This window comes from Aricia agestis, chromosome 10, assembly GCF_905147365.1.
Source record: "Aricia agestis chromosome 10, ilAriAges1.1, whole genome shotgun sequence".
In the NCBI taxonomy this organism is placed as follows: Eukaryota; Metazoa; Arthropoda; class Insecta; order Lepidoptera; family Lycaenidae; genus Aricia; species Aricia agestis.
The window spans coordinates 12,806,773-12,830,524 of NC_056415.1; the positions used below are offsets into that span (position 1 = coordinate 12,806,773).

At 41.0% G+C, this 23,752-nt stretch overlaps 2 protein-coding genes across 3 annotated transcripts in view; one reads left to right on the top strand and one right to left on the bottom strand.

Moving 5' to 3' along the window:
• Positions 1-14,932, top strand: part of LOC121731364 — a 112,082-nt gene extending 97,150 nt beyond the window's left edge. Inside the window, exons 17-37 of the mRNA XM_042120768.1 lie at positions 179-326; positions 704-891; positions 1,268-1,552; positions 3,148-3,288; positions 3,561-3,678; positions 3,847-5,763; positions 6,084-6,258; positions 6,583-6,717; positions 7,082-7,163; positions 7,329-7,534; positions 7,565-8,014; positions 8,199-8,271; positions 8,398-8,476; positions 8,745-8,904; positions 9,307-9,424; positions 9,894-10,064; positions 11,124-11,290; positions 11,749-11,929; positions 12,418-12,524; positions 13,552-13,687; positions 14,355-14,932. Of these exons, the coding sequence (XP_041976702.1) occupies positions 179-326; positions 704-891; positions 1,268-1,552; positions 3,148-3,288; positions 3,561-3,678; positions 3,847-5,763; positions 6,084-6,258; positions 6,583-6,717; positions 7,082-7,163; positions 7,329-7,534; positions 7,565-8,014; positions 8,199-8,271; positions 8,398-8,476; positions 8,745-8,904; positions 9,307-9,424; positions 9,894-10,064; positions 11,124-11,290; positions 11,749-11,929; positions 12,418-12,524; positions 13,552-13,687; positions 14,355-14,399 (5,082 nt within the window). The 3' untranslated portion in view covers positions 14,400-14,932. The remainder of the gene's footprint in view (positions 1-178; positions 327-703; positions 892-1,267; positions 1,553-3,147; positions 3,289-3,560; positions 3,679-3,846; positions 5,764-6,083; positions 6,259-6,582; positions 6,718-7,081; positions 7,164-7,328; positions 7,535-7,564; positions 8,015-8,198; positions 8,272-8,397; positions 8,477-8,744; positions 8,905-9,306; positions 9,425-9,893; positions 10,065-11,123; positions 11,291-11,748; positions 11,930-12,417; positions 12,525-13,551; positions 13,688-14,354) is intronic.
• A 1,580-nt stretch (positions 14,933-16,512) lies between these two features.
• LOC121731348 (dual specificity protein phosphatase Mpk3-like) overlaps positions 16,513-23,752 on the bottom strand; it is a 46,076-nt gene continuing 38,836 nt past the window's right edge. The window contains exons 3-6 of one of the 2 annotated variants that reach the window (XM_042120748.1): positions 20,646-20,823; positions 20,144-20,282; positions 19,620-19,855; positions 16,513-19,243 (exon numbers count right to left, since the gene is read on the bottom strand). In XM_042120748.1, coding sequence (XP_041976682.1) covers positions 19,073-19,243; positions 19,620-19,855; positions 20,144-20,282; positions 20,646-20,823 — 724 coding nt within the window. In that variant the 3' untranslated portion in view covers positions 16,513-19,072. The remainder of the gene's footprint in view (positions 19,244-19,619; positions 19,856-20,143; positions 20,283-20,645; positions 20,824-23,752) is intronic. The other variant, XM_042120749.1, reaches the window with a different exon arrangement.

A 23,752-nucleotide genomic window follows, 5' to 3' on the forward strand; every position in this document is an offset into this window, starting at 1 on the left:
TGTCAAATTTTTCTTTTTATGAAAAATGCTTGTTGCGAGAAAAAAATACGTTGACTTCAGAATTTCATAAGTTTTATCGTCGCATATTATGTGTAAACTACCTAAAGGTACGAATATACCATAACATTAAGATATTATGATATAAATTGAAACGCAAATCTGTATTTGTATATTATAGCTGGTGAACGCTGGCGCGGCGCTAGGCGGCGGTGGCGCGCGATGGGGCGCGGCGCTTTCGGCGCGTCTGGCGTTGTTAGCGGCCTGGGCGGAACGCCAAGGCCTCGAGCTCGCCGCCGAGTGCCATCTCGCTCGCACCATACAAGCAGGTATGTCTCACTCGCACCTCGAAGGGAATATACAAGAAAAATTAAATTTACAAAATGCAATATAATATGATATTGGATTGAAAATCATATTGAATAACAAAAAAAAAATCTCTGATTTCTGTCTCTTTTTCGCAAAACGAATTTAGTATCTATAGAGTTTGTACGCAGTGCGTGCTATGTGACGTCGTGATTACACGTCGGCTCACTCTTTCTAACTGGCTATTATAAAGTAACTTTCAAACTCATTTGAATATATAGTTTTTTAAGAAAAGGTTTATTTTAAATTTTAATAGTGTATATTCCTTGTCCCCGTTGTTTTAGTTTTAACAGATACGACTTTGAAACATTTTTTTATTAAATGAATTGTTATGTTTCAGCCCGCCTCATCCAAGGCACGTACCGCACGGCGGAGGAGGCGTGCGCGGCGGTCAGCAGCTGCTTCAAGCTCAACTCGGTGCAGGTGCGAGCGCTGCTGTCGCCGCTGCTGCCGCCGGACATCCTCGAGCCCGCGGTGGCGCACGCCCGCGCCAATGCTGACGAGCTAAGCCGCGCGGATGGCAGAGAGGTAGGAACATATCATGCGTATTTCGCTAATGTCTTTTAAACGTGAAATTTTATTAATTTAGTTATTATAACCTCACTTCTGTATATAGTAATTGTTAAGTTATATAACGAGGTGTTAAGTCTTAAATAATAGCTGAAAGAGCATGTAGTTTTAATTATATCAATTGATAATTGATATAGCAAACAACAACTTTAAAAAGCTATTACATAAATAAACTTTTATTTGACACATCACACAATAGGACAGTACACTACAATGTGTGTCAAAAAACTTACATTCACGGTTAGGTAAAAAAACATTAAAGATAATAATAGAACACGAATAAAAACAACAATTACCGTCTTTCCGTTATGTTGTATAACTTGTGTGTGTTTAGATCGCGTTGGAGGAGAGCGGGTGGCTAGGCGCAGGCCTACTGGTGCCGGACAACGGTTTCAGTGCGGAGGTTGTACGCGGGGTGCCTCCCGGCCTAGCGGAGTTCGTGGCGCCGCTGCAGCGAGGCGGTCTGTGCCGGCTGACCCGCGCCCCGCACGCACGCGGGTTGTGGTCCGTGTACTTGCGCGGGTACGGCCCCGCCCCCCGCGCCCCCGCCCCCCGCCTACATCTCGTGCAACTGCACAAGAACGCTAACGGCATGGGGCTCAGCATTGTTGCTGCTAAGGTATAAAGTTTTTAAGTTGTTTTATGTATTAATTTTATACACGATTTCTAATAAACAGTAAGTAAAGTGAAAAAATGTTTACGGTTTAATTATAAGCGATTTAATGCTAATACGTCTAACTTATTCTAAATAATGTCTAATTACGCCAGACTAAATTACTGTTCTACGTTTGTCTTTCTCTCGAAAAAGTCTCGCAAAACAAGAGAGACAACATAATTTTAATCAACTATTGACTCATGTATGTTATACGGCCCTAACCTGTCCGAAGCGGTCATTTAACCCGTGTCAAAAGTCATATTTCTTTTTTATACAAACCGCGATTAAAATTATGTGACAGATGTTTCCAGTCTAAAAGCGAAAACGTATTTTGCATACTCGATGAGAACTGAGTATACAGAATGACGAGCATTTTTCACATAGCGTCTAGACTAGAATCGCTGGGGCCAGCTTAACCCTTCAGTAAGTGCCAAAATCTTTGCAAAAATGTAGGGTACGTGGTTTGCAAAAAAAAATGGCGCTCGGCCTACCCCTTTTTGTACAAATAATGTAATAACCTTACATCTAATCCATATTTTAGGTTTGTGTGAAAAATATTATAATATATGTTAAATTTTCTATCTATCAAGCCATCATAATATAGTATTTAGTCAGATGTGATATTTGTCTCACCACTGTAAACTTTGAAATCTATGTTTCTAACTATTTCGCAACAAATATATTAATACATTATTATAATCTCAATAACACAGAGCTATACAAACTGTTTATGTAAACAATTCTTTGAAATAACTTAACTTGTTATCAATAAACAGATAAGAGATAAGAGTAATAAAAACCGGTTTTGGTATTATACACAAGCAAACTTCGTCCTTATTGCCATACAAATAAAGTTCAAAATGGCCGCGGCCGGCAAAAAGCCGTTATAAATAGGTAATTTTTATCTTGATTATTTTACTAAAACGATACTATTATATACTATTACTAGGATCTAAATCGTTTTGTACACGATAATATACGCTTGTAACGTCAATTATTTACAAAAATATTACACAAATCGCGTTCAAATCCCATAAATAAAAACCAAATTTTCTCGTGTAAACTAGAAGTTATTACGATGTAAGTATTTCTTTCAAATGATTATCTAAAACTATTTATAAATTATAATCAAGAAATTAAACTATTTTACTACTTACATTCGTTAAATCCATCAATAATATCAAACAAACAACACAACATGGCAGAACACACACGAAAAATTCACGATTTTCAAATGACTGACAAATATTCGTCGACCACAGATTGTATAATATTTTGCATTCATAATGTGGCAAATTTATCGTAGATCATAACTAACCAAACTTCTTCATACAAAAGTAGTCTCTAAGTCGACGAAATACGTAATTCAATCGAACGAAAGAGCGCGGCCACATCCGGCCGCTTGGGTGTAGACGGAATGGCTGCAGTATAATCTGTGGCGGCCGGATCCGGCCGCTTGGGGATTAAAAGGTTAAATAATTTGGACCATAGTTCAGTATATTATTTTGTATTCCCGCGAATTTTATATTCTTTTAGTTATATAATTGACATTGTTGTAGGGCGCGAATCAGAGCAAGCTGGGTATCTACATAAAGTCGGTGGTGCCGGGCGGCGCGGCGGCCGCGGACGGGCGGCTCGCGGCCGGCGACCAGCTGCTATCAGTCGACGGACATTCCCTCGTCGGTATTACGCAGGAGAAGGTTAGTTTTTTACTTTAAATTATGTTAATAATAGTATATCATACAGTTAATCACAGCATCTAATAAAGACATTTTAAAAGTCCAATAATTTACAAACTACAAATTACCTATAATTTTATTATGATATCATCTTCCATAGCATTCTAAACTTGCAGACCTATCTAGTTTAGAGGTAACATAATATTGTATTTATAATAGACGTAACAAAGGTGCGATTATACTATGTAGTATCTCTATAGTATTACAGTAACTCAATTAAGTTTCTTGTTTAGGCCGCGGAGTACCTCGTGAGGACGGGGCCGATAGTGACGCTGGAGGTGGCGAAACAGGGCGCGGTGCTGCACGGCCTGGCAACGCTGTTACACCAACCCGCGTACAACCAACGACAAGGTAAAAAATGTATAAAGTGTACAGTTATACTTATTATTTTGTATTCAAATGAATTCCTGTTAGACTATTGCAGAAAAATATTTTAGGTTAAAATGTTTTTATGTGTTAGAATACTTCATTATTTTATGGTCATTGTATATGACGTGTAATAGTGTTCTGTTTGGGTAGACGAAGAGCTGACAGTGTCGGACCCGCTGGACCGCAACTCGGGTCTGTGGACGAACCCGCACCCCGCGCTGCTGCGCCCCACCTCGCCGCTCACCGAGCTCGCCACCGCAGGCAATTCCAGCCCCATACCACACCTAATTTGCGCCATTTTTATTTTGTTGTCATTCGTGTCGCCTTTTTATTTTATTAAGTCGTTTCTAATCAGCGTCGATCTGTTCCATCATGTTTTCGCTTTCGTCGTTTTTCCTCCCGTAATAATCGTATCGTGTTTAAGTCGGCCTCGTATTACAGGAACGCGGCGTCGTCACCAGTACAGTCTCTACCACTTCAGGGACGAGTCCTCGGAATCTAGCACCGATCGGAGCGAGGAGTGCGCGCCGCACTACTTCGGCTCCATTCCGAAATTGATAGTGACATTAGATCAGGAGAATAATCAGCTGCGAGAGGATTTGTCCCCAGAGACGCCGGGGTGCCCCGCGGAGTTGTCCGGGGCGCCGGCCCGCCCGATCCCCGTGTTCACGTTCACGTGCGCGGACGCGGACGAGCAGGCGGGCGGCCCCGACACGCACGTACCGCAGGCCCCGCCCATCGCGCCCGAGCCCCCCGCCTCCTACGACCACTCCAGCGACAGCGCCGACACCGTCTGCCTCCCGCCGCAGATGCGCCCCATCGACCCCAAACTGACGCTTGACTTTTTCCGTGCCAAAGAGGAGGCTTTCCGGCGCTGCACCGGCGTCGACGACTGCGTCAGCGCGTGCGAGTGTTGCCGCACGCCGCAGCCCGAGGAGAACCGCATACCGTTCATAGACGAACCAAACTCCGAGCCGATCATATACGAGAACGACCGCGTTCACGACAGAGTCGCGACGCCCAAAATACGTAGAATACTTCCGTCGTTGTCGCTCGACAGTACCATAGACAGAAAACCTGAAACGGTGGACGCGATGTGTCAAACGAACTCCCCGGTGGATTGTTGCGACAAAACATTCGGTGTGCGAAACGGGAGTACGGACGTCAGAAGAGACGATCTAGTTCTCAACCTTAAAGAAATCACTGATGAGGCTCGATCTCACCCGAGAGGGACCGTCAGTAACGCGACGAGCGCCTCGATGAAGTCCGACGAAACGGAAGCTCCGTCCACGTACTCCACTTCGGATTCGTTCGACGATTTGTGCAATAATAGATATATTTCTAAGAGTATGCCCCAAGTGCCTGTAGAGATCTGCGCCGACAGAAAATCTTGGAAATCTCCGGACGAGTACCGGCCCGGATTCGGCAAAGTGAAGGCTCTGACGAAACATTTCAACGAAATTAATCTTAAGTACTGTGTAAGAAGCTATAGACGTAATTGTAAATCTAGCCCAAACCTGAGCGCCCGGAGGGACGAAAGTTTCGTAGTGAAAGACAATTTACCCACCAGTGCCAGCTTAGCGGACATTCACTACGAGCGCAACGAAACCGCCACCACCGACAGAATGTCCGAAGACGAGGTCAAGAGCATCATCATCCAGCTCGAAGACTGGTCCAGGTTCGGCTCGCGCGGGAGCGAGGACACGCTCGCGCAAGGAAACGAGTTCGAGCTCCCCAATCTACCTTCCGAGGATCACACCGACGGAAACGCCTCGATCACGAGCAGCTATATATTTACAGAAATAGTTGATAACAAACCAAAAACTATAACATTAGACAATATCAAACTAAAGTCGAATCCGACCGTCAGCGATAAAGATTCGCCGGAGACTAGTAAATCGAACGAGTCGATGAAGGCGCGAGTGGTGGCGCTTATACCGAAGCAAACGTCGTCCGAGGACGTATCCTTGACGTCGGAGTCGCTGGCGGTACGCAGTTGTCCCGACGTGCGCAACGCGCGTGACCGCCCGCTCCACAGCCGCCTGTTCACACAACTGCGCCAGCCCCGTAAGACACTGAACACATTGAGCATGAGGATCCGTTTTACCGGCACAGCTTCTTATTATTTTTCGTACGGAAGCATGTATTTTTTATTTTGAACACCGTGGCATACCTAGGATTTGTTAAGATTCTATGTTACGTCGTTGGGCATTTTTGTTTTTAGCACCTTTCAATTTTTCTTTTTCGTTTGCAGCGTTTAAAGGGAGCATATTTTTTTCCGAGGACACTGTATTTTGATGTTAGATAATATTACGATTAACGTATTGTCGTAGATGTCTTAATCAAAGTATCAAAGTGTGGCGTTATTAATGTGCGTGTACGTGCAGGGGGCGTTGCCGGTGCGGGTCGGCGCGCGTCGGAGCGTGACCTACCGTCGCGACTGGCGGCTGAGCCCGTGAAGCCGAGTAAGAGTACGCCGGCGCTACACGCGCTGTCGCCCGTGTCGCCGCCGCCGCTCGCGATGCAGTCGCCCACGCCGCACACGCAGACCCTACAGCCCAAGTGAGTATTGTTGTAACGTTTCTTTGTATATACGCATATACAACGTAATACGTTCTATGTAGAACGTATTGTGTTCAATGACAATAATTGTTGGTACTTAGACCACACGCATTCCATAACATCAATACCAAAATCTGAAATACGAAAATGTATGAGCAATAGCAATTATGATGCCGTACGTCAAATTCTATGCATTTTTAATTTCTCAATGCAAGTTTATATAAGAGTTGAAAGTCATAACTTCATAAGTATTTAAAAAACAACAAGTTCATAATGTTATTATATTGTAGTTTTGTATAATATTCTTAAAATATTCTTCTACAGCGGCAACTTAAGTACTGGGTCGGTGTCTTGGGCGAACAAGTCGCGCAGCAGTCACAACCTGTCCGCACAGAACGACTCGTTCTATCAGAACCTGTCCTCGGTACAGGCTCACCAACATCACACACTCAACGACAGGTAAGATCATCCCAATAAAAAATTGTATCAATTATTATCACGTTACAGTATGTCAATAAATTTAATACCTTGATCCATATACTCATAAGTCATAATTATATTATTCTACCAAAAAAATATTGTAAAGATTGAACTAATCGTATATTTGTAAATTAAGTTAGTCAGTGTTTTAACCGCTATCCTGAACCTTGCAATTTATATAGATTATTTGATAAAATGGAAACTACAATTTATTTATTCCCTGAATATTACAGCGATAAAGACATTTTCATCTTATTTATATACTGTTGATATAAATTTAGAAAATAATATTATTTCTGGTACACTGCACATAATCTGTCATCAGATGGTCGTCACTTCGCAGCTCTTCGGGCAGCACGCGGCCGCAGTCCGCACACTTCAACGCCGCCGAGCCCAGCCCCGACCCAAGCGCCAGTCATGTACAGGTAAAATAACACTTAATTCTACTAATAATTAAAAACTCCAAGCAATAATTACAATCAGTTTTTTAAAACTTGTAACTTCATTCATTCCACGGCTATTTCAACTCAAAGCAACAATAATTATATTTTTCGAAGTGTTTTAACATATTATTTCTTCATTATTTTAAGGCTAATCAACAAGCCAACGCTGCAAATGCCCGTGCTGCAAAACTGGCTGAAATGTCAGAGGAGGTGACGAGACGACAGCAACATCAGCAACAGATGCAGCAGCAGCAGCTACATCAGCAGCAGTTGCAACACCAGCAGATGCAACAGCAGCATATGCAACAGCAGCATATGCAGCAGCAGCACCAACAACAGCAACACCAACAGCAGCAGCACCAACAACAGCAGCACCAACAGCAGCAGCTACAGCACTATCAGCAACTGCAGCAGCAGCAATTCCACAATCAGCAGCAGATGCAGAAGTCGCAGCTGCCGCACCAGCACCTCGGCTCGCAGCAGCATCTATCGCAAAGCCAACCGCTGGTGTACTCCAGCCAGCAGAACTTCCATACAAACATGCAGCACGTGCACGCGGGACAACCGCACCTCAATACCAACCAACCGCACCTGAACGCTGGGCAACCGCATCTGAACACGAGTCAACCGCACGGGAACGCGGGCCAACCGCACGCGAATACCAGCCAGCACATGCACGTGGGGCAGCCGCATATGCACGCGAGTCAGACGCTGTACTCGCCGCAGCAGAGCTCGCCGCTGCCGCAGGGCATGCACCTCAACCTGCACCACACACAGTACGCGCCCGCGCCGCACAGCCCCAGCCAGATGAGCCAGCAGAACACACCGCAAAGGTACATTTCCTTCTTCTTATTTAAATGAACTTAAATTGTGCGATAAAATTTCAAGGTCATTTTAAGACAATAGTCACTAATTCAACAGTTATTTAACTTTATTGTAAAATTAAGAACATTATTTTTGATTTTAGAAGGGTCAATTAGCGTGCAAAAATTTCGCTTATAGATTCTTTATTTACAGATACGAATGGCATCAACCGGGCCCGCCGTCTCCGCAAAGAAGTCAGCCTCCCGTTGCTCCCAAACCAAATCAGGTACAATTGAATTAATTCTACATTACATAGCCTTGTTTATATAAGTGACAACAGGCTGTTTAAAACCATCGATTTTTCTGATTTTATTTTATTCGTATTCTTATTAAATCTTATTATTTTTTACAGAACACAAGAAGATCGGAAATAGAAGACGATCAATATCATCAGCAACAACAGCAGCAGTCTACATTGCAACCTGATGAGGGTGAGTTTTGGTTATAAAATAACATTTTCTAATAAAAAACAAGTTTTAGCTTTTATTATATATAGTACTACTTATTATTTACTAATAAATAGTTACACAGAGAATACGCTATACAATGTTTTGTACTAGTCTGTGTTTTGAGCTCTTTGCTGCTATTGTAAGTAACTATCAGTGAATTTTATTTATAGGCAAATGGTAGATATTATATTTAGACGGTTTCTCAAGCGCAGCCGATAGATGACGTCTGACATTGACTCCTTAATTTCAGAGCACTACGTGGCGAGTGCTTGTGGTCCGCCGGCGGTGTCGGTATACCCGGTGGGCGGAGTGGGGGGCGGGGCGCCGCACAACCCCGCCCACAACCCCTGGCAGCGCGAGGAGCGTGAACGCCAGGTCGAGGCGCGGAGAGCCGCCGCGCGCGCACGCAGGTACGCACGACATTTTTTAAATTGCGCTCGAACCACACTCCGAGGTAGTGAAGTGTCGTTAAATGTATTTTTAATGCTTAGTACAAGAATATAAAAAAAGGGCCACATTATTTATTCGAAAGATGTATCGAATCAATATAGTTTTTTCAACTAGTTAATAATCTAGTAATCTTGTTATGCTCGTTCTTATGTTCCTATTACTAAATATCTTTGCTGTCTATAAATCTGCCTGTCCTTCACCAGGCTGTAGTTTTAATTCATAATCTTGTAATATTCAAGAGCTTTACAAATTCAAAAAAATGAGTTCTTCTAGAAAACGAACGAAAAAAAATTCTTGTGCGTTTCCTAGCGTTCGTTTTTAAAAACAAAGCTTGGATAATTGATTTATTTGTATTGTGTCAGGGACGCGGCGATAGCGGCACTGGTGTCGCTGGGCGCGGCGCGCTCGCCGGTGCAGAACCAGCAGCTGCGCGCGCTGCAGCTTGAGCGGGACTTCGAGCGACGCGCTACCATGGACCAGGTGGGTGATATGTCAATTGACAATTAAAAGAAACATCTTTAAACACACGAGAAACAAAACACAGCCAGGATAAAAAGAAAAACTAAGTATAATAGAATTTCGACTTATGGTGCCCACTTAAGCCAATCTGGGTGAGTTACGGAGTCCGTGTTTACATCTCAGTCTTATCCATTGAAAAAGCCATTTGTCAGACAGTTATATTGCCGCGCGCCTATTGCCAAATTTTTGTAGCGAAGTCGCGATACTGTCGCATATTTGTATCGATACAGTCGCGATGCAGTCGCTAGCTGTGCGTCCTGTATGGCGTTGCAATGCGGCTAACGCGAGTTAGTAGTGATGCAGTCGTGTGCTTCATAAACGCGCGACTGCATCGCTACTAAAAGTCGTAGTGGGCTCTATAGATTAGATATTCCTTTCTTTTACGAATAGAGTCACTAGTTTCCAGGTATGATAATGCACAATATTTCAGGACGAAACTGGTAACGGCGAGGGCGACGCGGAAAATCGCAGCTCGTCCCCCGAGCCCGAGCTCGAGCGCGAGCCCGAGCGCGAACCCGAGCGCGAACGACACTCCCAGCCGCCCAAGTCCATACTCAAGACCAACACGCGCACCGAACTCACCAACGGTTATACACATACGGTATGTTCACTTAGCTATTGAATTTAAATCCACTGAAGATTCCTTGAAATTATCGACGGAGAGCTGGCGACCAAATCGGTCATGTGGCTTCAGCTGTATTAAAACTCCGTTAGCTACTTCCCTGAACAACCTTTTCTGATAACCTGCGTGCTGGCAGGCCGTGGGCGGTGGGTGTAGGTGCAGTGGGGTGGGGAAAAAAAATTAGGTTCAACGATTTTTTTTTCAAACAGTTGCTCTGTACTTTCTGTGCACTCAAAAAAAATTTTTGCCAGCGTTAATTCTTCTTCTTCTTAGCTCATTCCCACTTTACGTAGAGTCGGCTCTCCTAGTACGTTTGCGCCAAGAAATTCTATCTTGGTTTGTCGATTTAGGCAATTTATTTACAGCTAGTGTTTTGGTCATACTGGTCCACCATGTGGCTGGTGGTCTGCCTCTAGCTCTCTTAGCTTCTGGGAGACTCAGTGCCTTTTTGACAATGTAGTTGTCGTCTCTGCGCATAATGTGGCCATACTATCTTAAGCGTCTCTCGGTCAGTTTTTCGAACACTGGAGTTATCTTGAAGCTTCCCAGCTTTTTTTAGCCAGCGTTAATTAAAAGTAGGAAAATTATGGCAACCCCTTCCCACCAATCAATCAATTCAATTTTTTTGGGTGCACAAAAAGTACAGAGCAACTGTTTGGAAACAAAATAAAGTTGCTGAACCTACATTTTTTTCCTTTTTTCCTCACCCCACTTCACCCACACCCATCGCCCACGGCCTACCAGCACGCAGATTATCAGAAAAGGTTGTTCAGGGAAGTAGCTAACGGCGTTTTAATACAGCAGAAGCCACATGACCGATTTCCTCGTCATCTCTTAGGTGCTCTTAGTCGAATAACTGTTATACCGTATTATTGTATGACGTTATGGTATTGCACCGAGTATGTGTACTTGACGTTATTATAAAATAAAAATACGCCGGTGGTAGGCATCTTAGTTTCTTCGTTCTTTCTACGACGTTCAAAAAGTGTATTCGTGAAGGTATCACGAATTTTGAATAATTTACACTTTCTGCAACAGAGCGTGGTGGAGGAGCGCGTGTGTGAGGTGACTAGCGGCGTGGCGGGCGTGTCGCTGGGAGGGGGCGGGGCCGCGCCGCCGCCGCCCGAGCGCGGCTCCTCCTTCGCCGTCATGGCCACGCGCCTGCACGAGGCGCCGCCGCCGTCAGCCGTGGTGCCGCCGCCACAGTAAGTTTTGTTATGTTATTATTATCATTTATAACGCACGCACGCACACGCACTTGCCTGAATAGGAATTCCCACTTAAATTGTAATTATTTTGTTGAATTTACTATGTAATTTTTTACATTTTATTTAATTTAATTAAGCATTTGTAAAATATTCATATTATTTTAACTAGCTATTTATGAAAAAAATTTACACCATAAAATATGTACACGTTATAAGATAAATCCATTTTGGATTTAAATAAAGTAAAAAGAAATAATAATGGCTGTAATGTATGAGAATATTGTCCAAAAGTAAAACCAAACAATTTAGGAATTTATAGCAGTATGAAATGTACGTAATAAAAAATGGAAAATATATAAAATAGGAAAAAACCAGACAATATATCAAATAGGCAAAACAGAACAATCTCACTTTGGTTAGTTTCATCTAATATTTAGATTCTTACCCCCAACTAGATCGCCGGTGAGCGTAGGTCGGGACAAGCGAGTATCGTTCCACGAGCGCGCGCTGACGCCGCCCCCGCCGGCGTCGTCGCCGCCGCCGCTCGATACGCCCGCGCCCGCACCCGCGCCCGCTACCACGTCCGCCGCACCCGCCGCGCCGCACGACGGACACGCCACACCACAGAACCCGGAGGTATGTTACCCGGAGGTAAGCGTTCTACGCTTTCCACCTCACTAAAATTGTAGACACCGTGCATGACAACAAAAATAAGACTGGCTTCACAGCTATCCCGGAGCGGGAGCACATATTATGAGACGCTAGAACATTGTTTCACAGCGACGCGAATTGGTCCGCACGCGATCCGCTGTAACTGCCAAATACGACAGCAATAAAATATTTACACATTGATTTTTTTAAGATAAGTCGGTCGGTCTTAAAACAGTAATGATTACAATATGCTTAGATCTAAATTATATTATACGTTAGAATAAAAAAGTTTGTACTCGTCTGGTAAATTAGAAAAACGCTTGACTGGATAAATTATTTAAACTGGCAATGTTTTACTTTAGCTTGATAAATAATGGATAGTAAAACCGTCACATATTTACAAATTAAACAATTACTAATAATTAAATGTTCGTTACTTTTCATCATTTTATAATATTATTCGTTGTCTTTAGCGGTTCATCGAGGAGGCGGAGAGCATGTTGTCGGGGGCGTCGCCGACCACGCCCCCCGCCGCGCTCACGCACACGCCCGGCGTCATCGGCGCACAGGAGGTATACAGGTGAGCATATTTTGTTCTAGAACATTATTATAAATGTTTAAGGTAGTCAAGCCCCTTGCGACAATTTGTTATTTATATTTCGAAAAAGAACCAATAATGCTTAATGAAGAAATTGAAAAACAACGCCCGATTGGAACTGTCCGCACTGCGAATTTTAACCGCGCGGATTTTATTCGCGCGAATTTATTCATTCATAATTTATGCCTCTAGTACACCGACGCTGCGAACTGCGAAACAGCGGCGAACCGAATGCGAAAAATCTGCGGAAAAAAAAATTGGATGAAAATACCGCGTCCTGCTCTAACAACGTCAATTTACGTTTGTTAGACTAGGACGCAGCATTCTCGTCCGATTATTTAAGTCTCAAAACTGTTTCATGGTACAAGGCCAGTAATAGAGCGAGATGCAAATAAGCCATTGTCGTGTGGCGGGTGAGACAGTAAATCGGTTTGCCGCTGTTTCGCAGTTCGCAGCGTCGGTGTACTAGAGCCGTTATCGCAAAATTTTTATCGCAAGTGCGGATACTCTCATAAGATATTTATGAGAGTATCCGCACATTTTATTTTTCCTTGTCTCCTACTATATATTTAAAACATAATATTGTTAATTAATAATACTCATTTCATTCACAATATTTTATTTCATTTCATTCCATTGTCGCAAAGCATGTTGTATTTCACCTTTCATTGGAACACATTTCATCCATAAAAAACTGTGCTGTATTTTGTATTTTGTTAAATGTGATTCTGTTGGTGAATCAATAGATAAATAAATAAGATTCAACTAACATTTTGTAACATACGGACATTTACTCAGTTTTTCCTTATAATTTGAAAAAACCTTGTAAGTTATCTACTTCATCAGCTAGCTAACGTATCTGGCTATACATAAAATGCACAGTTTCTTAATTTCAAATAATTTTTCCGGCCCTAAAACCTTCATACAAAAAACTGTTTGTTATCGTGTTCTTCCCCTCACTCCTTCAATTATATTGTTGGTTTATTCATAAATAATTGATGAATTGTAGAGACCCGCGCACGCGGAGGCTTTTGGAGCAGCAGGCGCGCGCGCCGGCCGCGCCCGTGCCCGAGCAACTCTCCTTCAAGGAGAAGATGAAGATGTTCGCGCTTGAGTCCGGGGAAGCCGCCACGCCCAAGGACAAGGTAATACGAGTATTATATCATCATAATATAGTAGCAAAACACATAAAACATACACGCTCACATATAAGCTCTTCAACTTATACCATCGAGGAAATTATTTCCTATGCAGTTGACGTCCTACGTCAGATGGTTGGCTTATGTCAGTTCAACGTCAGTTCAATGTTAGCTGTGAATCACAAACTTTATGGTCAAACCCATCCGACTGATCACAGCCTGTGATCGGTCGGATGGGTTTGACCATAAAGTTAATATACCTTATATTAACTTTATGGGTTTGACTTACGGCCGTTTCCAATATTTGATCTATCTCTGGTTTTGCCCTACTAGAGATAGGAATAACTCACATTAGACATTAGAGACATATATTTTATGTCAATTGTGAGCTATTCCTATCTCTAGTAGGGCAAAACCAGAGATAGATAGATCAAATAGTAGGGCAAAACCAGAGATAGATAGATCAAATATTGGGAACGGCCGTAATGTGAGTTATTCCTATCTCTAGTAGGGCAAAACCAGAGATAGATCAAATATTAAAAATTAACGCGACCAAACTACTGGTCCGCCATCTGCCTAGGAATCACTAAAAAGCCTAGGAAAACTAATAATTACAAAGCTTACTTAATTTCATGTAATTTGTAATATTAATTAAGAAGGAAAATATTTGTAGGTGAAAATATCTCGAGCCCAGCGAGACATCGACGCGGTCCACTAGCGGACCCCGGACCCAGCCGGACTCCGGCCAACCGGCCAACGGACACAGCCGGCCAACATACCCAGCCACCGGACACAGTCGGCCCCCCCAGATAACACCTCAGATAACTGTCGCTACATTCATCTTTGTTTGAATGTTCGAGCGACTGTAATGCCGTTACACTGTATTTTATAAGAATTTATAATTAATATTTACTTTCTTTCGATGCCTAATTTTATTTTAGAATATACTTTATTCAGTATGAAGTGTGACGACAGACATAGGATAATATATTTTGATGTGAATGTGTAATATAACGAGTGGCCATATAATATTTTACGATTGGACCATGTTTCTGTCTATAAGACGCGATCGATTCGAATCGAGAGTTTTACATCAGTATTATTTGACCGATCACTGAATGAAATATGTCGTATTGACGATGCGAGAGTTTATCAAAGGACCACGATATAGCTTTTATATTTGAGAAGTTATTTCACGATTTGCCTTCGTCGGGCCGCGGGCGTGGTGCGCGGCCGCTGACACTTCGATGTGAAATAATTATAAGTTCGTGACGAGAATTATATTTTTTATGAGAACGGATTGATGTTATGTGAGCCTTAGCAGCTAGTGCAATGATTTTATAGTTATACGGCATCTATGATATTTACTTATTTTATCGTATTGTATCCCGTAAGAGAAGTGACTTAATATTAACTAGGATGGCACAGAAGCGATTCAATTACGACCGCAGGTTAAACTTGTCCAATATTTCGTGCCATTATTAAATATTGTGTCTAAATTTATTTTTTATATATTCGACGTTAATCACTAGGAAGGACCAAAATATTATATGCAATCGACAGGTGCCTTTTGTGTGTTAGATGAAACATATCCATAGCTCTCTCTCTGGATTCACGCGTTTTAAGACATCGTATTATCTTCCTTACATTCCAATTAACGATTCTTATTTCTTTCTACTTTAATGCATTCCTCTATATCATTAGAGTCCTCCTTTATTTATATAAAATATGTCATGTATTATACTACGATGAATCGATATTACGAAGTTTTGTTTTTAGTCGTAAGCGTTGTATCGAGCCTAACCAACAGCAATAATGTATGTGAGCCTTTAAATGTAAATATGTAGCACGATTGTGCCAAAATTTTTACTACTCTAGTTGTACAAGTAATATACGCGTCCCGTCGCCCCCGAGGCCTCGGCGCAGCGTCTCACCCGGCCCGGCACTGTACATAACGTAATGTAGCTAGCGAATCCCTGTTGAAACGTATTGAGGTTTGTTCACCCGTTTGTATATGTAAAAGTTTATTTAAAGATTATATCGAATGTTCACATTTGTCTTAGGAGAACGAGGCCTATTTTGTTTAGTGTTAGCGTAGTCCCTGGGAAATATTTTTCTCAGTTTTTCACCCAACGATAGTCAATTAGGATGGTTTCTAGATTGATTTTCAGATTTCGATTAGTGTGTACATATTCGTGGAGAGCCACTCGCTACGCGCAGTAGGCGGTGGTCTGTAGCGTAAAGCGTCTAATGTAATGTTAAATATTACACTTCATTTTAATTATTGTAGCTATTGTATTTTCTTTACATAAAAATGTTAAATTAATCAATCTATCATGCAGTTTCATTTATTTATAAATACTTAATTAAATAAATATATTGGGCAAATTAATAACATTCGTTTTCTTTATGTTACTTAATCTTGGTGGTATGCGCTACTGGGGCCGTACCACGAAACCGGTTTGAGACTCAAACAATCGTACGAGAATGCCGCGTTCTACTCTAACAAACTAGAAAATACGTTGTTAGAGCGGGATGCGGCATTATTGTTTGAATCTCAAATTTGTTTCGTAGTAGGCCTTCTGGTAGGTACTTGGAAGTTTGAAAAAAAATATTGAGGGTAGTCAAAAAATCTTCAAATTGGGGGTGTGTCAAAAAAAGATTTAAACATCTCTCCACACGTTATGCGTTCCTGGTACTTCAAAATAAAAATTGAAACTTAACGCCACACGTCACAAGCTGCTATACGCTTGAGTTTTGTAATGCAGACCGTCGTAGCTATAATTTAAAGGTTCTGAAGTCCGCCACATATGAGTAATAAATAAAAGACATTTTAGTTTAACAGTGTTTATATTTGTTTTGAGGTTAATATTAGTGTGCCACGTGGCTTTATACTGTTGTACAATGTTTCATTAAAAATGTTAAAGCCGGCCCGACGCATCGCGCCGGCGCTAACTCTGTCAACAAATATCAATTGCACTCTTAGGAAAGCTCTAAAAAGATATCTAAAATGTTATTAACATCATTATTTAACATGTATTATAGCTATGTTACTAAAACAGAATATGTACAGGTACCTGTCGATACTCATTAACTAGGGAGCCGAAGGCGCTCCCCAGGTGTTTTTGTGCTAGACAATAATCGTTATATCTACGAATATAAAAGAATTGTTCGTGCAATTAGGGCTAACGTATGGCCTACCCTCGTATAACAATCAGTATACAAACATCTGTCACATAACAATTCGCTCTCATAGCGACTCGCGAGCGTTTTCCCATTACATATACACATACGTCATACGACCAATGCCTTACAAAGAGAATAATGTTGAAATAACTAATAAGAAAAATTTTGTCTGTTTGTTAATAAATAATAACAGACGAAACTACGCCAACAGATATGGAGTTTTTGGTGTGATGTAAAATATCGGTGACGCATAATGTGAAAACGCTCCAACGAGTATACATGTATGTAAATACATTCTACTCTCGAACGGAAGTCAAATTTAAATGTTGACTTAGTCTTAAACGAATTTACAAGTAACAATTTTTACATTATCATAACGTACTTAAGAGTTAAAGCTTTATTTATTTACACAATATAAACGTTAAACTAATTTGACTACATATAGAAAAATATACGTTTCACGATAGTACCTAAATAAATGCCAATGGAAATACACAGAACTGTAGAAAATATCGTGCGGCGCTCGGCGACCGATCACCGATCGTGCGCGGGGTTCCGCTGTCGACTATAGTTCATACAAAAATACATATTTATTCTCGTCTCTCCTCACTCAACTCCCCTCCCCTCCCCCCGCGACAAAACTAGGACGCGCGCCGAGCGACGCACAACAGCGAAGATTCATAGAAAAATAAACTACGATTAACATGTCGTATGCGCTATAAATATGTTCCATATTGTATAGTAAATATAATGATACACTTTGAAATATTTTACGAGAGCGTCGGCTTTGGAAACGTAGCGGACGCGGAGTCCCTCAACAGTCGACTAGGTCTTCGACAACACTTAGCTTAGCACTAAAAAGATACACACTCGACAGACTCACACTAACGACACACACCCTCGAGTTACAACAATGGAAGAATCATCAGAACTTCAGAAGCCCTACGTTAGGAGGAATCATATTATTTGTACAAACTATTATTTAAAAAAATCCCACCATTAAATTAAAAATCGTCCTCGCGAGACGACACAAAACGTCCTGCGGACGACGTCACTTATATAAAATTTGAACTTTAGCGAGTGGCACTAGTGAACATATCGGCGGCATTCCGCAGCCCTCATAGAGGACACTCCCCGGCGGCCATCGCACGGCGCGATCACGTCACAGCTACAGTAAAAAAATCGTTAAAATGGACACAAAATGCACGATACATTGGAAGATTTCGGAATGCATTTAGTCGCGTACCCTTCGCAACGGTGGAAGGGATATATCAATCTTATAAAATTTTACTTAACCGTTTAATAATATTATAATTCTCTAGTAATAATAATAATAATATATTTCACTTACAACAACCGCGTAGCGCGGCTCTAACTAACTTACATGCGGTATATCCACAACAAAACTGTCGAGACTTCGTTCCAATTTGTTACATCAGAATTTGTACGTATTTATCCAGTAACATCAGATAATTCACACCCGTATTTTGTGGATTATTTAAGAATCTATAAACTTTTATCAAAATATTGGCATGTAGCATTAGCTAGCCAGACACGGAAAGAATTAATATCAATTTTATGCTTTATCAATACATAATAATTGATAACAAAGAAAAAGTTCATATCGAACTCGAACTAGGTTTTGAAGTTCCGTTGCGAATATACCAATATCGTATATAAATTATCATTCTAGGCGTGCTCGTAACTTACTCTTTAAGGTGCTTTATATTTAAAATGCGACACGACCGAACGCGCCGGCCTCGTCGGAATCATCAATAGAACAATTCTAGACCCCGCAACAAAATTACAAGTAACATCAAAAGTAAACGGCCTACGTCACAATACACTAAGCTCCAGAGAGCAGACTGCGGCGACTAGACAACTGCGACGCACGGCGGGGCCTATCGTACGCGACGTCCCAGTTATATTATTTTTATTCTAATAACTTTGTAAATTTTAGTGACGTTACGTCACATATACACCGACGCCGACGTCAACAGCTTATCACGATTACTACAGAGGCCCCAGATGGGAAGGGGCGTTCGGGGTGCCGTTACGATGGGGCGCTCACTCCTGCGGTGACTGCTGTTGCTGCTGCTGCGACTGCTGTTGTTGTTGCTGCTGCGGCGACTGCCTCTCTAGTTGCTGCTGTTGCGACGACTGCTGCTGCTGCTGCGCTTGCGACGTGCGAGACGTGAAGAAGTGTCATTGCGGCGTATCACGCGCTGCGCTCCAGCGGTCGAACTCGATGCCGGAGTCGGGCGACACGCCGCAGCGCGCGCACGTATTGGCCGCGCACCCACACGAGCGCGCGCACGCGCACGTCCCCACGCACGCGCACGCGCGCACCTCACGCACGCCCAGCTCCTCCAGCACCTGATGCATAACGTTCCTTGTTATATTTCGGACGATAGAAACGGTAGTAAAAAAGGCGATACCAAAAAGGGGATTCAACCGACTCGTTCTCATTTACAATGACAAGTAGACAAACTTTTTCGATATCAACAGCAGGTCTAAAATGGTCACGTCGTGTGTTTAATATTATTGTTAAATTGTTCCAAATCAACAACCGATTAAATATGAAACATCAATTTTGTCAGTCTATAGAATGACTGCTTTCGACCAGATCCATTAGATAAATAGAAGTCGCTGTAGACGAACTTCTTTCGTACGATCCAACGTCGCCATTTATAACCCACATATTATGTTTGCCAGTTGTGAGGTCGGTCGTCCCTGTGCGACGGAGGTGTACCTTACTCAGGCTGGCGCTGCGGTCGTGGAGGCCGAGGTCCCGCTCGAAGCAGTGCAGCTGGCGCATGAAGTGGAAGTTGGGCGCGATGTCGGTCTTGCGGGCGCGGACGAGGTCGAAGGCGTCGCGCAGACAGAGCCGGTGGCGCTGCATGAGGTATGCCAGCGTCACGGTCACGGAGCGCGACACGCCCGCCACGCAGTGCACCAGCACGCCGCACCGCGCGGACATCGCCTCCTCTGTAACACGTTTAAAGTAACAAATTATACAAAAATATATGACCTGCCGTTAGATTAGACTTAACTGCTACTTTCACAGTGAACTCTATAATTTGTAATTATGTTATAAAATGTTAGTTACCCAATTCCATCCACTCATGTCTTCAGATATGTAAACTTGTATTCAATTTTGTGACCAGGAAATGCTGGTAGGGTAGCAAAGATGTCCTTAAATAATATGTAAACTTGAATTAAATTTTGTGACCCGCCTTCAGAGTTCAGACTAGACTAGAGTTTACATGTACTGACCGATGAACCGTATGGCCTGGGGGAAGTGGACGGCGAGGTTCTGGCTCCAGTGGTCGGCGATGGGTATCTTGAGGTAGTTGATGCCGCACCCCTCCGCCTCGAACGCGTTCGGCAGGTCCGGCGTCACGTTCAGCACGTACTGGAATTGCAACGGAATGCGATTAGGGCTTGACTGTAGTTGGATTTTTTAAATCGTGAGTGGGGCTTGTTGCACTCATTGCACACACTTGGATTTAAATTACCTACTGTCGTGTCTACTACAACAACTAAACAACAATGGCGTATAAAGTGGGCACTACATATAGGCGAACGCGTTGGCCTATATGTAGTGCCGACATATGGCGTTCGTCTATATGTTTTAATGCACCTTGTTACGCAAGTTATAACAAAATTAAAACCAATAAGGGTCGTTACTCAAAGTAGTCAAAAAACAATAATTGTAAGTTTTGCCAAAAAAAGTAAATTGCTTTGCCAAGTAGGTACCACAAAAAGGCTACCCTACCTTGATGTTATGCCGCGCCAGCGCATCGCAGTCCTCGCTGTTGGCGGAGTTGCCCAGGTAGAGGTTGGGCAGGATTTCGACGGGGAAGTCCTGGTGGTGGGCGTGGGACTCCTCGCACTCCGACGACGAGCCCGACGACAGCGCCTCGTCGCACCCCGACCCCGAGATGCGGAGGGACCTGCAACCAAGACGATATTAGAGAGTGACGACAAATGTTTCCGATCGAGTGCTCTATGGTTATTGGTAATGCCTTCTCTTTCATACGATGAATGTGAATAATGTAATATATTATATAATATATCTATGGACGCTTCACACCACGTTAGTCTAGCCCCGTGCTAAGTACCTGAAGGACTTGTGTTACAGGTACCAGACAACGGAAATATATTTAATACTTTGATACTATACATAATAGATTTTTATTACATGATACACATATATTTTTATACCCATTCATGACCCAGGAACTTTGGAAACTTTTTGTTCCCTCGGCGGGATTCGAACCCGCGAGCCCCGGCATGAGCTACCAATACGCTCACCCACTGAGCCACAGAGGTCATACACGCTCAGTCTGGCATCAGATCAGTCCATCAATATGCCAGAATGATGGCTTTGCCCTACGAATAATAAAAACTTTTATTATTCATAGACTTTGCCTAAAAAAAGTACCACGAGTAAGTACTTGGTAGTTGGTACTATAAAAATACGAAATACTCTTAACTCGTAGTAATTACGATTTTTTTATAATCAAGAACATAATAAAATAAAATAAAAATTGTTTTATTTCTGAACAGATTTTAAGAAAATGCTTTCAGAATGCTAATACTACGGTGCCTAATAATACTACGGTGGTAAGTGATGCGGAAGTAAATTAGGGCCCGTATAAATAGTTGGCTTTCAAAATTCATCTCTTGAGATGAATTTTGAAAGCGTCTTGACGCTAGTTGGTTGATATCCTCTCAAACACTGATCAGCAACTTAGGATGTTATCTAATTATTAATAGTTTAGCATCATGAGCGTTTCGGTTGATACTAATATCATTATATCGACTCAATCACCCCAAATCAGTAATAATAAACTAAACATTATAAGCCTATTCTACACATACGAGTTACGTTTCGTTTATACGATTAAAAATCGATTTTATTAATAAAATAAATTTTTACTATATTATCTTTATTTTCTCACATATTTATAACACAAATTACCAAAAGTAATTAACCTTGATATTTTTGTATTATCCTAACTCATTTTCATTTAAATTAAATGAAAAAACTGATAACTCTATAACATATTTTATAAAACACGTTCAGTCAAACGGAACGCGTTGAAGTCAAGAGCTGACTGCTGTTACTGTCAAGTGACAAGTATATGTTTATTTCTGGCGATTCACCAAGGAGCCATATTTTAAAAGAAGAAGAAGGTTATTTTCAAAGAATATTGTTAAAACTTTGTAAAAATCTTTAAGTTTTTTCATTAGAACTTACAAGTATTAAGCAAGGACGTTGAAATAATAGGTATTATTTCAACGTCCTTGGTATTAAGCATGTATTAAGTTATTTATAACTTTACCGAAAGCTGTGTAATGTGTAATACTTAATGTTTTGTGTTTCTTTATTTACATACTTTCTAATATTCCAAAGGGATATTATTTGTTAACCCTATTCTTTGTTTCAAGCCAACATACGTGGTTTGTCCAACAGTGACTACTAATAAGTAATAACACACATGCTTGCTTTCTTGAAGATAAATTCAGATTCAATTAAAGACCTGTACCTGCCGGCTGCCTTACCAAGGTCGTCGATGTAGAAGAATATTATCATAGAAAAATGTGAGAAACTACTGAAAGAACATCAGTCATCAATAAGCTATGAAATTGTTCTGTACAAAAAAGCTTAATAGCCTTATTACATTTTAATTTTCTAAACATGTACAAGTTTCTACTGGTAACAAGAAAATATTTGACACCGTCTTTTATTTACCTTATTGTATCTAAAACATTTTTTTTAAATAAGTATTATTACTTAGTAGTAATTTTGTTAGCAAAATTATAGATTATATTTATCAACAGCTCACACAGAGGTGTGTGAGTTTATCTAACCCTAAGATCTTGGCAAGATGATGTTATGAAGTTATAACTACTTATATACGGCTCTGAAGTTTGATTGATCCATTTGTATCTTTCAGTAAGTTGAGTGAAATATTCTTTGGACCTTCTACATCCAACTTAACAATTGAAGTTTAAAGTTTACCTTTTTTTCTTTACTTCAGAACTTGATAACACAGACACAGTATATACTTTAAATATTAAAAATTTCAATAACAATTTTCATTTTCTTTTAGAAGATACTTTAAATATTTTGTTTTGTTTCTGTGGCTACGAGTTTATAATGTAACTGATGAAACATATTATGCTAAAAGTTAAAATAAAGATAATGATGAAGTAAAAGATTATTTTGTATTTTATAATCCCTACCTGATACTTAACCTGTGGTGTTTGGAAAGATTAAAGAACCTATTTTACCAAATAAAATCCATCCCAATTGTGTCATTTGGACAATAATAGTTAGAAAGGGACTTTTAATTAAACCTCCTAGTATTATTCTGTTACTTTAGCACAGTCCACAGAGCAAGTCTATCTTACTAATACATTTACTGATGACGAAGGCATTAGGCAATATAATATAACCTTACTAGTTGGCATTAAACCTGTAATTTCCTAACTTAAATATTTTATTGTATGTATTGTATTTATTAGTATATTATTTATTTATTTTATTGTATAATTTTATTAATGTATTTTAAGGCGCATGTTTAATTTTGTGCTTTTGATAGTTTTTAATTTAAGTAACTATACTTTTGTACATCACCGTTTTCCTGGATTTATCACTGAATGTTAAAAGGTTGCCTGGAAGAAATTGCTTTTATGTAATATGGCCGCCTTTGTGTACTATATGTCTTATTTATTAATAATTGTTGTTAATATTTAAGTTTTATTGTATTTTTTGCACAATAAAGTACATATATTTGTTTATTAATTAATTTCAGTAGACTACATAAGCCTTTATTAGTACTTATGGCAAAATTAGATCTGCAGAGTACGGTT